The sequence below is a fragment of the Scyliorhinus canicula genome, chromosome 16, assembly GCF_902713615.1.
Source record: "Scyliorhinus canicula chromosome 16, sScyCan1.1, whole genome shotgun sequence".
Lineage (NCBI taxonomy): Eukaryota > Metazoa > Chordata > Chondrichthyes > Carcharhiniformes > Scyliorhinidae > Scyliorhinus > Scyliorhinus canicula.
In genome coordinates this window covers 53,054,640-53,070,073 of record NC_052161.1, presented here as the reverse complement: position 1 = coordinate 53,070,073, position 15,434 = coordinate 53,054,640, and the positions used below count along the sequence as shown (strand labels likewise).

The 15,434-nt window shown below is 49.6% G+C and overlaps 1 protein-coding gene across 9 annotated transcripts in view; it reads left to right on the top strand.

The window, feature by feature from the left end:
• The window catches only part of LOC119951075 (coiled-coil and C2 domain-containing protein 2A-like), a 610,180-nt gene that overhangs the window by 450,096 nt on the left and 144,650 nt on the right, over positions 1-15,434 (top strand). For 7 of the 9 annotated variants that reach the window (XM_038774121.1, XM_038774113.1, XM_038774116.1 and 4 more), the window contains 4 exons: positions 1,538-1,633; positions 1,728-1,892; positions 2,073-2,099; positions 2,207-2,410. In XM_038774121.1, coding sequence (XP_038630049.1) covers positions 1,538-1,633; positions 1,728-1,892; positions 2,073-2,099; positions 2,207-2,410 — 492 coding nt within the window. The remainder of the gene's footprint in view (positions 1-1,537; positions 1,634-1,727; positions 1,893-2,072; positions 2,100-2,206; positions 2,411-15,434) is intronic. The other 2 variants (XM_038774119.1, XM_038774117.1) reach the window with 2 other exon arrangements.

The window sequence follows — 15,434 nt, the reverse complement described above, 5'->3', positions numbered from 1 at the left end:
AATCTTCCTTAGAACCGCCTCAAGAAATCTACATCATCCCAATTTAAGGCAAAAACATTGACTACCACCACAAGCGTCCCGTCTAGCTTCCTGCTAACCATCATGAACCTACACCTTCCCCAATCGTTACAAAACTGCTGACCCTCCCTCGTTGACCAGCACTGCCACCCCCTCATCTTCATATCCAGCCCCGAGTGGAAAACCTAACCCACCTAGCCCTTCCTCAGCGTCTTCAGAAGAAACACAATGTCTGCCTTCAAACTTGTAGTTAAGCAGTGCCTCAATTTTAAAATTCTCATCCATGTTTTCAAATTCATTCTCGGCTTCACCCCTTCTTATTTCTGTAAGCACCAACTCTCTAGAGATAAATTCTTCTAATTCTGGCCTGATGAACTTCTCTGACTTTGATTGCTACACCATTGGTGGCTGTGCTCTTAGCTGTCTTGGCCCCAAACTCTGGAATTATCTGCCTAAATTTCTCCTTCAAGACTTTGCTTAAAACCTACCCCTTTGGCTCAGCTTTTTGCCACCTGCCCTGCTATTACTTATGTGACCCGGTATCAAATTTGACGATATGATGCTTGTTTAAAATGCCTTGGGACATTTTATTATTTCAAAGGTTCCAATGTAAGGTCAAGTTGATGTTGTTTTTGAATTTTAACCACAAATTTCATTCAGTGTAAATCATGTTTCCATTATCTTTTGCATTAGTTTAAAAAAATTATGGTTTGCCAACTGTAATTAAGTGTATTCCTGAAGATTTTGTCACAACTTATCCCCATACTTGAGCTATTTGTTCAACCAACATATATAACATCTCTGTAATGCATTGCCTTTTTACACCAATTGAAAACTAAGAAGGCTAAAAAGGGCAACCCCCCCCCCCCCACACCTATTTTCAATATTTTTATACCTGGTAAAGAGAAATGTTCAAATGTTCAAAGAAAATGACAAAAAAAACATTTTATTCCCTACAATTTTCCTCCAGCGTTGCACCGAGCTGTGTTTTGGAGATTCATCTTCAATTCCTGGAGCCTCCAGGCCAATTCTGGAGTGCTGGCAACCATAGTTACATTCAAAGCCAGCCCCCCTCATGATTGCAATAGTGATGGCAGACTGGAGGGATTTCAATAGTGCACCCCCTAGAGGAGCTTAGAATTACTGACTGTGACTTCTGGATTCCTGCATTATTTGGTGCATGTGCAGACTCCAATCAATTTCAGTGTAGTAATGATGGTGTACTGCTAATTTTGTTTTGCCATCGTTGCCAAGGCAAAATCTGGGCCATCAAAAATGTGGCTAGTTTGTAAGTGAAAAAACATTTGAAAATAAAATGATTTTAAATAGAAGAACCAATTGCATATTTAAAAATGTGTGTCAATGTACTTTTAGTCAACTCATCAATTCCATTCCATTAAAAACAATTGGATAATGTTACACTTGATAAAGATTATCTAGCTTCTATGTTTTCTGGAATTTCTGACCTCTTTTGAGTTTGATACTAATAGACAAATTGAATTATTATCTTTGATCATAGAGTGACTGCCTTGAGACTTGCAACATTAAGCCACATGTCAAACATTGGCTGGGATCCATTGAAATTCCATTTAGGACAGTGCTCGAACAATCAAAGGTATTAGTATTGGTTAGAATTGAACGATTATAAAGTAGTACTTGCCTAAAAATTGGATATTTGAAAGTTGTTTTTTTGTCTGTGTTATGGCTAGGTCAGTGGTACTTTCAGAGTAGACACCCCACCAATGTTACTAGGATACACTTGGAAGAAAATAGACACAGGTTCTTGTGAGCAATTTTATGAATTTGGACTTGCTAAAAACTCACTTTTAACAATTTTTATGACTCTGGATCCTCAGGTTTCTTGTTCAGAAAGCGTAAGTCTTCAATTTATTTCAATTAATTTTCAATTGAATCAAAAAGAAACTTCAACGTTTAGATCATTAAATAGCACTTTAATAAATTTGAGGTATATGTAGATTGTTGATTTGACTGGGATCTTTAGCAGTGGTATTTGGCAGTTATGTCATTTTTCTAAATATGTATTCTTGCTTTAGGACGATAAACAACCGCCTCTCTGGCAGGTGAGTCATCCAATTCAAAATTCGATATTTTCTCATTTCTGTCTTATTACATATCAATAATAATGTAGTAAATGACCTATCATATTATGTCTTATAACTCTTTTTAGTTGGAAACAATAGAAGATGACAAGATGTTGCATATGGCACGAGCATTTCAAAAGGAGATTCATACTCTTTATCCAAAGCGAAGGATCATTGTCAGTATTATTGACACTGAATGCAGAGTTGGGGTTGTGACAAGATATATCAGACCACTTTGTCCACCACAAGAATTGCTTGAAACATTTCCTGAAAATCCAGAGGCAACGTTTGTATGTCACTTTTTAATTATTTATAGGAATGATAAAGAAACTAACAAAACTAATGAGGTCAATAATCCTCAATGGAACAGAAGGCCCCTGTTCAGAAAAGTATTCCCCTGACCTCCACATTCTTGCTAATCTGACCCTCTGCTATCCATGGCCCGGCACTACCTCTTCCCTGTCTCGTGAGAAACTCCCTTGATGACATAAAATCCTGTCTGTATTCTACAGGAAACCAGAAGGTCTAGACTGACTACTACCCCTGAAATATTTCCTGACTCCTCCCCACACCCACGCTCCTGGTAGCTCATCAACAATGCTCTTAGAAAACATTGAAAACGCTGATCTCATTTTATTGGGTGAGACCAACTTTATGCTACACAATTACATGACATCCCTAAAGACTCATTACAATAATCCCAGCCACAACAAGTGGCAGAGAAGGAAACTGACCTGGTGCCTGTGGACATGTGAACACAATTTCGCTTGCAGATTACAGATGGCCTGTTTGTGGTAGTATGACTTGATGGTGCATCACTGTTTTAAGACCAACTTAAAGTATTATCCAATGATTATCCTCCGAGGATAAGGTAAAAAAACGTGATTGAGTTGGCATCCCATGATGCGAGAAATTGTAACAAATTTGATCCTCTGCTTCAGACTCTGCGGCTCAATATCTGCCAAGTGATGTGAAGGAGTGAAGGGAAGCACGGAAGCACAAGTGATAGCGCTGTGGCTTCACAGTTTTACAGTGCCAGGGTCCCAGGTTCGATTCCCTGCTGGGTCACTGTCTGTGCGGAGTCTGCACGTTCTCCCCGTGTCTGCGTGGGTTTCCTCCGGGTGCTCCGGTTTTCTCCCTCTTCCAAAGACGTGCAGGTTAGGTGGATTGGACATGATAAATCGCCCTTAGTGACCAAAAAAAGGTTAGGAGGGGTTATTGGGTTGCGGGGATAGGCGGCCCTGCACGCGCTGTGCATGCTTAAGTGGGTCGGTGCAGACCTGATAGGCCGAATGACCTCCTTCTGCACTGCATGTTCTATGTCTATGAATGGAGGTATTTAATTGCAGGTGGTAAATACAGAGCATCCTGGGGCAGGAGGGAATGTCCACTTGAAATGAATTGAAAATCGCTTATTGTCACAAGTAGGCTTCGAATGAAGTTACTGTGAAAAGCCCCTAGTCGCCACATTCCGGCGCCTGTTCGGGGAATGTTTAAAGCATTTTACTTTTAGGTTTTACGTCTCCGATACCTAGAAACAAGCAGTGATGCAATAATGCATAATATGTTTTCCACTCAATTATTTAAAGGCTCATTTCAGAAATGAAAAGGAGGAGTTTTGAAGTGTTATATTGTTAAATACTCACAAATATGAACCAGAGGCATATGGAGAAAAAGGCTGGCTTGCATTTTTCCAATGTATCTTTAAATGTGCAGCTACAAGCAGTAAGGTACCGGAGGAAGCTGATTTTTGCAGCCTGTAGGAAGAAGAAACCTGCTGTCACCATCAGGAAGGATTGTCTCGAGGTGGCAGAAGAATCTGTATGATTGTTTATTAGAGTTCTTGGATTCGGTGCCTGTGGTGAATGTATAATGCGTATAATTCACACTGTGTGTCACTGTGTCCCTGTGGGCTCCATCTGTGAGCCGTTGCGCGGCTCTGCCCACAAGGGGAGATGAGGAGCTTGTACAGGGCACCACCCTTGACTCTGCCCATGGCTCTGCCCATGGTTCCTCCCACTACCGGAAGTATAAAGTGCTGTGATCTTGTGAGTCTGCCCTCAGTTCTTCTAGTCGCAGGCAGGCTCAGTTGTAAGTCGATTAAAGCCACAGTTTACTTCTACTCGTGTCTTGAGTTAATTGATGGTCGCATCAATTTAATGAACTTAAAAAACCACCATGGAATCAGCCCTCAAAACTGATCGACTGGAACTCGACCCGCAGGCCGCAGAAGCGAAGGAAACCTTTTTACATTGGCTTCAGTGCTTCAAGGCCTACCTGGCTGCGTCGACTACCTCCGCTGTTACTGAAGAGCAGAAACTCAGTCTCCTACACGCACGGGTGAGCCATCGCATTTCTACTCAACTCGATAGTAGCGACTCATACACCGAAGCCCTCGCTATACTCGACCGCCTATACATGCGGCCTGTAAATGAAGTTTACGCGCGGCATATTTTCACTACCCGCCGCCAGCGCCCCGCAGAGTTGCTAGAGAACTACCTGCTTGACCTAAAAGCTCTTGCATGGGAATGTAACTTTCAGGCTGTAACTGCTTCCCAGCATATGGAACTCGCTGTCCGTGATATGTATGTTGCAGGGGTCCGGTCCAATTATGTGCGCCAGCGTCTCCTCGAAAAAGGGGCCCAGAACCTGGAGGACACAGTAACGCTAGCAACCTCGCTGGATGTTGCATTCTAAAGTTTGAACTCGTTCCCAGCCAACCACGCGACCCCATCATGGACGCCCGACCAGAGACTGCCCCAGGCCTGCCCCGCGCAGCCACCCGCCCACCACGGAGCGCCATCGTGCTATTTCTGTGGTCAGCCCCAACACCCACGGCAGCACTGTCCAGCCCGCAACGTGATCTGCAGCAGCTGCGGTCGAAAAGGACATTTTGCAAAGTGTGCCTGTCTAAAACTAAACTCTCAAACTCTACCGCTATCCAGAGCAATCGCCCCTCCAACTCACAGGCCCGCAGACTCCGCAATGTTGCAGCGTGTCTGCTGACTCCGCCTCCGCACAACATAGGCGACTAATGGGGGCCGCCATCTTGGCAATCCTCCCCCACGCGGCCAGCCATATGCAAGTCATGGGGGCCGCCATCATGGGCGCCATCTTCCTCGCCGCCCGCCGCGTACAATCCACAGGGCCGCCATCTTGGATGCCATCTTCCTCATCGCCCGCCACGTGCGATCAATGGGGGCCACCATCTTGGCCATCACCTGATGTGCATATCGACGACTACGACCTCCACGGACAGTCATCACGGGGCCATTCCAGCACCACTGATCAAGCCACCGACTACCCGCAACTCAACGCAGTCACTTTGGACCAGTAGATCCAAAGCACCACAAAAGCTCAATGATGTCCGTTCAGGTCAACGGATACAAGACACCGTGCCTCTTCGACTCCGGGAGCACCGAGAGCTTCGTTCATCGGTCCAAATACAAGGGCGCACCGTTGTGACATTAACGATACAGGGCGCCAACTATTCCAACTTCCAGTTGTATGTACTCCCAGACCTCTGCGCCCCTCTCCTACTTGGGCTCGATTTTCAATGCAATCTTAGAAGCCTAACACTCAGCTTCGGCGGACCCCTGCCCCCTCCCACTATATGCAGCTGAGCGACTCTAAAAATCGACCCCCCTCCACTCTTCACTAATCTCACCGCTAACTGCAAACCCATAGCCACTCGCGGCAGGCGGTATAGCCTGCAGACCAGGGTATTTATTATAGCCAAAGTCCAGCCGCTCCTACGTGAGGGAGTCATTGAGGCAAGTAATAGCCCCTGGAGAGCTCAGGTGGTGGTCGTCAAGACCGGGGAAAAGTTCTGGATGGTGGTTGATTACAGCCAGACCATTAACCGGTTCATGCACCTCGATGCGTACCCCCTCCCCCGGATTGAAGACATGGTCAACCAGATCGCCCAGTACCGCATCTTGTCCACGGTGGATCTGAAGTCTGCATACCACCAGCTCCCAATCCGCCCGGAGGACTGCCACTACACGGCGTTCGAGGCAGACGGCCGCCTCTTCCGTTTCCTCCGGGTTCCCTTTGGCGTCACGAATGGGGTCTTGGTGTTCCAACCAGCAATGGACTGAATGGTGGACCAGTACGGGCTGCGGGCCACGTTTCCGTACTTGGATAACATCACCATCTGCGGCCATGACAAGCAAGACCATGACGCCAACCTCCACCGATTTCTCCAAACCAGCAAGAAACTCAACCTCACATACATAAAGGAGAAATGTGTTTTCCGCACAACCAGGCTAGCCATCCTCGGCTACGTCGTGGAAAACGGGGTCCTGGGGCCTGACCCAGACCGTATGCGCCCCCTCTTACAACTCCCTCTCCCTCACTGTTCCAGGGCCCTCAAGAGGTGCCTTGGATTGTTCTCCTATTACGCCCAGTGGGTCCCCCAGTATGCGGACAAAACCCGCCCACTATTTAAGACCACACTCTTCCTACTGTCAGCCGAGGCCCGCCAGACCTCCAACTGCATCAAGGAGGACATCGCCAAAGCGCCATGCGGGCGGTGGATGAATCCGTCCCCTTTCAGGTGGAGTGCGACGCCTCAGGGGTCACTCTCGCCGCCACTCTGAACCAGGCAGGGAGGCCAGTAGCTTTCTTCTCCCGAATCCTCTCCGTTTCAGAACTTCGACACTCCTCAGTCGAAGAAGAAGCTCAAGCCATTGTGGAAGCCGTACGGCACTGGAGGCACTACCTCGCAGGTAGGAGGTTTACCCTCATCACCGACCAGAGATCGGTTGCCTTCATGTTCGACAACTCGCAACGGGGAAAAATAAAAAACGATAAAATCTTGAGGTGGAGGATCGAACTCTCCACCTATAATTATGATATGATATATATCGACCGGGGAAGCTCAACGAGCCCCCAGATGCCCTGTCCCGCGGCACATGCACCAGCGCGTAAGACGACCGATTACAGGCTATCCGCAATGACCTCTGCCACCTGGGGGTCACCCGGCTCGCCCACTACATCAAGGCCCGAAACCTGCCTTTCTCCACCGAGGAGGTAAAAGCCATCACCAGGAATTGCCCGATCTGCGCGGAGTGCAAACCGCACTTCTGTAGACCAGACAAGGCCCACCTGGTAAAGGCTTCCTGGCCCTTTGAACAACTGAGCCTCGATTTCAAAGGGCCCCTTCCCTCGACCAACAGTAATGTGTACTTCCTCAACATCATAGACAAATTCTCCCGCTTCCCGTTTGCTATCCCGTGTCCCGATATGACCTCCCATACAGTCATCAGAGCCCTGCACAGTGTCTTCACTCTGTTCAGTTTCCCTAACTACGTCCACAGCGACAGGGGTTTGTCATTCATGAGTGACGAGCTGCGTCAGTACCTGCTCGACTAGGGCATCGCCTCGAGCAGGACTACCAGCTATAACCCCAGGGGGAACGGGCAGGTGGAGAGGGAGAACACGACGGTCTGGAAGACCGGCCTACTGAGCCTACGGTCCCGGAATCTCCCGACCTCCCACTGGCAGGAGGTCCTCCCCGACGCGCTCCATGCAATTAGGTCCCTGCTGTGTACGGCCATTAATCAGACTCCTCACGAACGATTATTTGTTTTCCCTAGGGGCACTACCACGGGGGCCTCGCTTCCATCTTGGCTGAGGACACCGGGCCCGGTTCTCCTCCGGAAGCACGTCTGGATACATAAAACAGACCCGCTGGTAGAGAGGGTACTACTACTACATTCAAACCCCCACTTCACCTTTATCGAACACCCCGACAGCCGGTAGGACACCGTTTCCCACCGGGACCTGGCGCCTGCAGGATCCACCACCACCACCACCCCCCTCACACTACACTCCACCCGACCCCCCATGCCCTGCGCCCCCACGCCTACAGGTTTCCTGCGCCCCCTTTCGCCCGTCGCAGCCCCCAAAGAAAAGGAGCTACTAGAATTTGGATTGGATTATCATCGGAAGCAGGTTAACAGGTCCTAGTGAGGGATATGAGAGTGTGGGGGGTGAATTTGAGAAGCCATTGGTGAGGGTTAAAGGGGGAATAACTTTACAAGTTGTGCTTGCGATGGGTACAGAGTACTCCCAAAGGAGGTCCCACTGCCCAACAGCAACCTGCGCAATAACATCTGCCAGGCTATCCGCTTGGTGTGGACCTCTCATTGTTGCAAGTACAATTACATTGATTGGTAACCTGTACAATGCCCCCAGTAGCCCAAGGCTGTTGGCCTTCCAAAGCCTTCCTGTCCAGAGACAGGTTGCGGCAGGTGAGTACAGATGGCAAGCAGGCCACGGGCAGCATTTTATAAGCCCCACTGTCTTCCAGCATGCTGGTGAAGGAGTGTAAAATCCAGCTTAATGTGTCTGATTCTCCATTCACTATTTACACTGCATCTATCAGATTTACACCTCCTCAGAGTTGCTCATTGGAATGTTGTGCCACCCTTGCAGGAGAAGGGAACACAAAATGTCAGGGAGAGGGCAAGGATCAAAGCAGAGCTGCAAGACATTGTAGAAATGTTTCTGGCAGAACAGGATATGCTAGAGATACACATCAGATGCTATCTCCCTAACCCTACACTCATCCCTGGAGCATCTCGACAACAAGGACTCCTATGTCAGTCTCCTAGTCATTGACTACAGCTATGCCTAATGCGGCGGCGGGGGGGGGGGGGGGGGGGGGGGGGGGGGGGGATAGTGCGTAAGGTGTCCTTATATGATGAAGACATGTTGTTATACGTGTCGGAACCGAGTCTGTCAATAGGGGGAATATTGGGGGTTTAGGTCTTTCTCGGGCTACAAATCAAATCTCGACAACTGGTCTTGTCTTGGCCGGGGGAGGGGGCAGGGATGGGGTGCCTGCCTGCCATTCCATAGGGCAGGGGCTCACTTTAGATACCTGGGGGTGCAGGTTGCTCGGGGGGGGGGGGGGGGGGGGGGGCTCCGTAGATACAACATTTCTAGTTTGGTGGGGAGAGCGAAAGCTGAACTGGCAAGGTGGGATGGTCTCCCTCTGTCACTGGTGGGTCGGATACAAGCGGTTAAAATGAACGTGTTGCCTCATCCTTAAACGAGAAAAGGACCCGAAGCAATGTGGGTCATATAGGCCGATCTCGCTTTTGAACGTAGATGCCAAGCTGCTGGCTAAGATTTTGGCCACTAGGACAGAAGACTGTGATAGGGGGGGACCAAACTGGATTTGTTAAGGGTAGACAGCTCAATGCTAACGTTCGGAGGCTTTTGAATGTAATTATGATGTCCTCAGAAGGAGAGGAGGCGGAGGTGGTGGTTGCGATGAACGCGGAGAAGGCTTTTGTTCGGGTGGAGTGGGAGTATCTTTGGGAGACGCTGGGAATGTTTGGGTTTGTGGAGGGCTTCATCGACTGGGTGCGATTGCTCTGCCAGGCGCCAGTAATGAGTGCGTGCACGAACCGGCTGAGGTCGGGATACTTTAAACTACCCCTCTCCCGGTTGCTTATCGCTCTGGCTATAGAGTCGCTGGCCATGGCGCTCAGAGCATCAAGGAAGTGGCAGGGGCTGGTTCGGGGGTGGGGGGGGTGTGGAGCACCGGGTTTCGCTGTACGCGGACAACCTGCTCTTGTACATCTCGGACCCGGTGGAGGGGATGGGGGAGGTTATGTAGATCTTGGGGGAATTTGGCAGGTTCTCGGGGTACAAATTGAACGTGGGAAAAAGTGAATTGTTCGTGATCCAGGCAAGGGGCAGGAGAGGAGACTGAAGGAGCTGCCACTCAGGATGTAGAGAGGAACTTTCGTTACCTGGGAATACAGGTGGCTCGGAAATGGGAGGCATTACACAGGCTCAACCTAACCCGGCTGGTGGAGCAAATGGAGGGGGACTTTAAAAGATGGGATATGCTCCTGCTATCGCTGGCAGGGAGGGTACAGACCGTGAAAATAACGGTTCTCCCCAGATTTTAGTTTTTTTGAAGAAAATGTTGTTGGAGCACAGTCGGGGGGAGGGTGGGTTGGCGCTGCCGAACTTCTGCAACTACTACTGGGCGGCGAATATAGCGATGGTTAGGAAGTGGGTAATGGGGGAGGCGTTGGCATGGGAGCGGATGGAGGTGGTGTCATGCAAAGGCACCAGCTTGGGAGCACTGGTAACGGCACCTCTGCCGTTCTTGCCGGCTCGGTACTCCACTAGCTCAGTGGTGGTGGCAGCATTGAGGATCTGGGGGCAATGGAGGAGGTATAAGGTGGAGGGTGCGTCAGTCTGGACCCTGATTTGCAACAACCACAGATTTGTGCCGGGCAGGATAGATGTCGGGTTCCGAAGTTGGCAGAGAGCAGGAATTGGGAGAATGGGAGATCTATTCATAGATGGGAGTTTTCCCAGTCTGAAGGTGCTGGAGGACAAGTTCAAGCTGCCGCCGGGGAATGTTTTCAGATATTTACAAAGTCCAGGACTTTCTGAGGAAACAGGTGTTGGCTTTCCCGCAGATCCCGCTACGGGGGATACAGGACAGAGTAGCGTCCGGTACTTGGGTGGGGGAGAGGAAAGTGTTGGATTTCTATCAGGAGTTCTTGGAGGCGGAGGAGACCCCGGTGGAGGAACTGAAAGGCAAGTGGGAGGAGGAGCTGGGTGGGGAATTAGAGGCGGGCCTGTGGGCAAACGTCCTAAGCAGGGTTAATTCCTCCTCATCATGTGCTAGCTTCAGTCTAATACAGTTTAAGGTGGTACACCGGGCACACATGACGGTGGCGAGGATGAGCAAGTTTTTCGGAGTGGAAGATAGATGTGCGAGGTGTGTGGGAAGCCCAGCAAACCATGTCCACATGTTTTGGGCATGCCCGAAGCTTGGAGGATTCTGGCAGGAGTTTGGCAAGGCAATGTCCACGGTGCTAGGTACACGGGTGGTGCCGAGTCCAGATATAGTGATCTTTGGAGTATCAGAAGGCCCGGGTGTTCGGGAGTTCTCAGAGGTGGCAGCCGTTTGTTGACTTTGTCGGGGTAAATTAATATGTCAGCAGAAGCAGCATTCTGAAGGGGGGGGAGGGGGGCGGGTAGGTGCAATATGGTTAAGAGATGCACAGAAGGGGTTGGGTGGGAAATGTCTAGTTTACCATGTTGATGTTTATGTTATTATTGTTTTGTTTGTTATTGTTATAAAATTTTGCAAATGCTTCAAAAAAATTTTTTTTTAAAAATGAACGGGTTGCTGCGATTTCGGTTATTTTCCAATTCCTGCCGATGAGGGAAGATGGCCAGAGTTAGAAAGGTGCTGCTGCAGAGGAGAAGACAGGTGGGGGATTGGGTCTTCCGAACCTGATGTATTATTACTGGGCGGCGAATGTGGAGAAGGTATGGAGCTGGGTCAGAGGGGTTGATTCTCAGTTGGGCAGAATGGAGCAGAGTTTGTGTAGGGACTGAAGGTGCTAGCAACAGCACCACTTCCGATGGCCTCGGGGAAATACTCAGGGAATCCAGTAATAATAGCTTCATTGGAATTAAATGAAATGAAAATCGCTTATTGTCACAAGTCGGCTTCAAATGAAGTTACTGTGAAAAGCCCCTAGTTGCCACATTCCGGCGCCTGTTTGGGGAGGCTGGTATGGGAATTGAATCCGCGCTGCTTGGCCTGCTTGGTCTGCTTTAAAAGCCAGCTATTTAGCCCTGTGCTAAACCAGCCCCCTGTTACAGAGAATTTGGAGGCAGTCTTGCCAACACTTCGGGTTGGGGGCAAGGTCAAGGGAAATGCCGATTTGAGGGAACCACAGATTTGAGCCAGGGAAGTGGGATGGAAATTTTCGGAAATGGGAGGAGAAGGTGATTAGGAGACTAAATGATTTGTTTCTTGGGGGTCGGTTTGCAGGATTGAAGGAGCTGGGAGCGAAGTATGGGCTGGAGCAGGGGGAAGTGTTTAGATACATGCAGGTTTGAGATTTTGGCAGGAAGGAGATACAGAGCTTCCCATTGGAGCCGACCTCAACATTCCTGGAGGAGGTGCTGACGACAGGGGGACTGGAGAAGGGAGTAGTGTCAGCGGTTTACGGGGCTATTTTGGAAGAGGAGAAGGCACCACTGGAAAGGATTAAAGCAAAGTGAGAGCAAGAGTTGGGAGAGGGCATGGAGGAGGATTTCTAGTGTGAGGTGTTCCGGAGAGTGAACGCCTCCACCTTGTGCACGAGGTTGGGGCTGATACAGCTGAAGGTGGTATATAAAGCACACCTCACAAGGGTGAGGATGAGCTGGCTCTTTGAGGGAGTAGAAGCTGTGTGTGAATGTTGCGGAGGAGGCCCCGCAAACCATATGTTTTGTTCCTGTCCAAAGCTGGAGGATTATGATCGGAGGTTTTTAGGGTCGTCTCTGAAGGGGTGTACGTGAAACTGGACCCGGGCCCTCGGGAGGCCATATTCGGGGTGTTGGACCAGACGGGTTGGAAACGTGTGCAGAGGTAGATATCGTAGCCTTCGCCTCGTTGATTGCCCGAAGGCGGATCCTGTTGGGATGGAGAGCAACCTCTCCAACCTGTGCCCTGGCGTGATGAGGGGACCTGTTGAAATTCTTGACTCTTGAAAAGGTTAAGTTTGAACTGAGGGGAAGGATGGAGGTGTTCCACAATTCATGGGCGTTATTCATTGTGCACTTTCAAGACATCAAACATTAGTTAGGGGGGGGTGAAGGGTTGGGAGGGTTGGGGGGGGGGGAAACTGTATGTGTTAATTGGGTGATTATGGGTGATTCCTGATTCCTTTCTGTTGTTTGTTTATGTTAACATGCGGCAGTTTTTACCCGAACAGGCGCTAGAATGTGGCGACTAGGGGCTTTTCAAAATAACTTCATTGCAGTGTTAATGTAAGCCTACTTGTGACAATACAGATTATTTACATTTGTTTTACATTTCTTTGGGGATTGGTGGGAGGATGGGATTGTTGTTGTTGATATGGGGATTGACATTATATTCATTACTGCTTATTGTTTATGTTGGTGGGTGCAAATTTGGGAGAAAATGTGAAAAAGGAGAATAAAAATGTAAAACAAAGACTGTTCTTATGTACAATTTACATGTTCCCCTTTCATCGGCCTTCTCCCCTCCCTTTCCCCCCCCCCTTCCCCCCCCTCCTCTCACGCTCTTCCCTTTTTGTTGTTATGGCTCCACTTTGGGCCCTTACTTCCGTCGTAGATGTTGTAGGCTCAATTTCGTTTGGTATTTGTTGCTGTAGCCCCATGGCTTTGTTGGGGGGCCCTCTGCCCCCCTCTTTGGTCTTTTCCCGTGACCCCTCCTGATATTTCCCTGGGTTGCTCCCTTGCTGCCCCCCTCCTTTGTTCCTATCCGCTCTGTGTGGTCCTGTCTGCTCTTATCGCTCCCCCCCGCCCCGTCCCTTCTTATCCAATATTGGCCTTGAACAGTCTTGGAACAGGCTGATGAATGGCCCCCACACTTTGTGGAAGCCCTTGTCCAACCCTCGGATGGTGTACTTGATCTTCTCCAGGTGGAGAAATTCTGACAGGCCTGCCAGCTAATCCGCAGCTGGGTGGTGCTGCTGATCGCCAGCCGAGCAGGATTCTCTGGTGTGCGATTAAGGAAGCAAAGGCACGGGTATTGGCCCTATTCCCCAAATGTAGTTCTGGCTGGTCCGATACCCCGAAGACTGCCACTCTCGGGCATAGCTCCACCCTCATCCCCACAACATTGGAGATTGCGTCGAAGAAGGCTGTCCAGAACCCAACAAATCTGGGTAGGCCCAGAACAAGTGGGCATAGTTGACATCCCTGGCACCTGTCCTCCACCTCCGGAAAGAACCTGTTCATTCGGGTTCAGTTAGGTGTGCTCTGTATTGCTTTAAAGTGCATTAGGCATAGCCTTGTGCAGAAGGAGGTGGAGTTGACCCTATTTAGTGCTTAGTTCCAGATTCCCCATCCGACTTCCGTCCCGAGTTCATCCTCCCATTTCTGACTTGCTCCATCTAGTGGTGATTTTCGCCCTTTCTAAAAGTAATCCGTAAATGTCCCCACAGTTCCCCTTTTTCATACCGTCCGCATCCAGTGGTAGTAGAGCAGGTTCAGAAGGGCCAGACTGCCCATGTTTTGTCTATCAAGTAGTCTTGGGGATGCTTGGATTCTTCCCCCCTCTATAAAATCACCATAATCATTTTATCTATTCCTCGGATAAAGGCCTTGGGGATAAAGATCAGTATGGATCTAAACAGGAAGAGGATCCTTGGTAATACGTTCATCTTGATTGTCTGCGTCGTCCCTGCCAGGGAGATCGGAAGTGCATCCCAGCTCAATAGGTCCTTTTTAACTTCCTCCGCCAGTTTGTTCAGATTCCACTTGTGGATCCGTGTCCAGTCATGCGCCATCTGGATCCCCAGGTAGTGGAATCTGGATCCCCAAGGAGACCCTCCAGCTCTGTCCCTCCCCCTTTTGGGTTCACTGGGACTACCTCGGTCTTGTCCAGGTTGAGTTTGTAGCCCGAGAAGACCCCGAACGCTTCCAGGAGTTTCATGATTTTCTTCAAGCCATTCAGCGGGTCCGAGATGAGAATCTGTGCTGTCCCCCTCATCTTCAGATGCCCTTCCAGCCTCTCGTGTCTCACAGGGTGATCGCCAGAGGTTCAATTGTCAGGGCGAAAAGGAGCGGGGACAGCGCACAAACCCGCCTGGTGCCCCTGTGCAACTGGAAGTATTCAGAGCTGGTGGTGTTGGTCTGAATGTTCGCCTTGAGGGCATTGTACTGAAGTTTCACCCATGAGCTGAATCCCGTCCCTAGCCCAAAGCACTCCAGTACCTCTATGAGGTACTTCCAGTCAACTCTGTTGAAGGCCTTTTCTGCGTCCAAGGAGATGATCACCCCTGATGTTCTCCCCCCGGATGGAGTCAGTATCACATTCAGCAGCTGTCTGATGTTCACAAATAGATGTCTACCCTTGACAAAGCCCATCTGGTCCTCTGCAACCACTTCTGGTTCACAGTCTTCCAGTCTCTTGACCAGGATTGTTGCGAGTATTTTCTCATCTACGTTAAGTAGCAAAATGGGTCTATATGATCTACATTCTGTTGGGTCTTTGTCTATTTTCAGTGCCCACTCCCCCTCTCGTAGGAGGGAGAATGCCCCTTGCTAGTGAGTCTGTGAATATCTCCCGTAGGTGCGGGGCCAGAGCTGTTGCAAATGTTTCATAGAAGTCCGCTGGGAACCCATTTGGTCCCACACCTTCCCCGGCTGCATGGAATTGACGCTCTCCATGACCTCTCTCAGCCCTATTGGTGCTTCCAGCTCCTTCTGTCTATTATCCCCCATGACTGGCATTTCCAGTCCATCAAGGAACCATTTCATCCCTGAGTCCCCATCAGGCGGCTC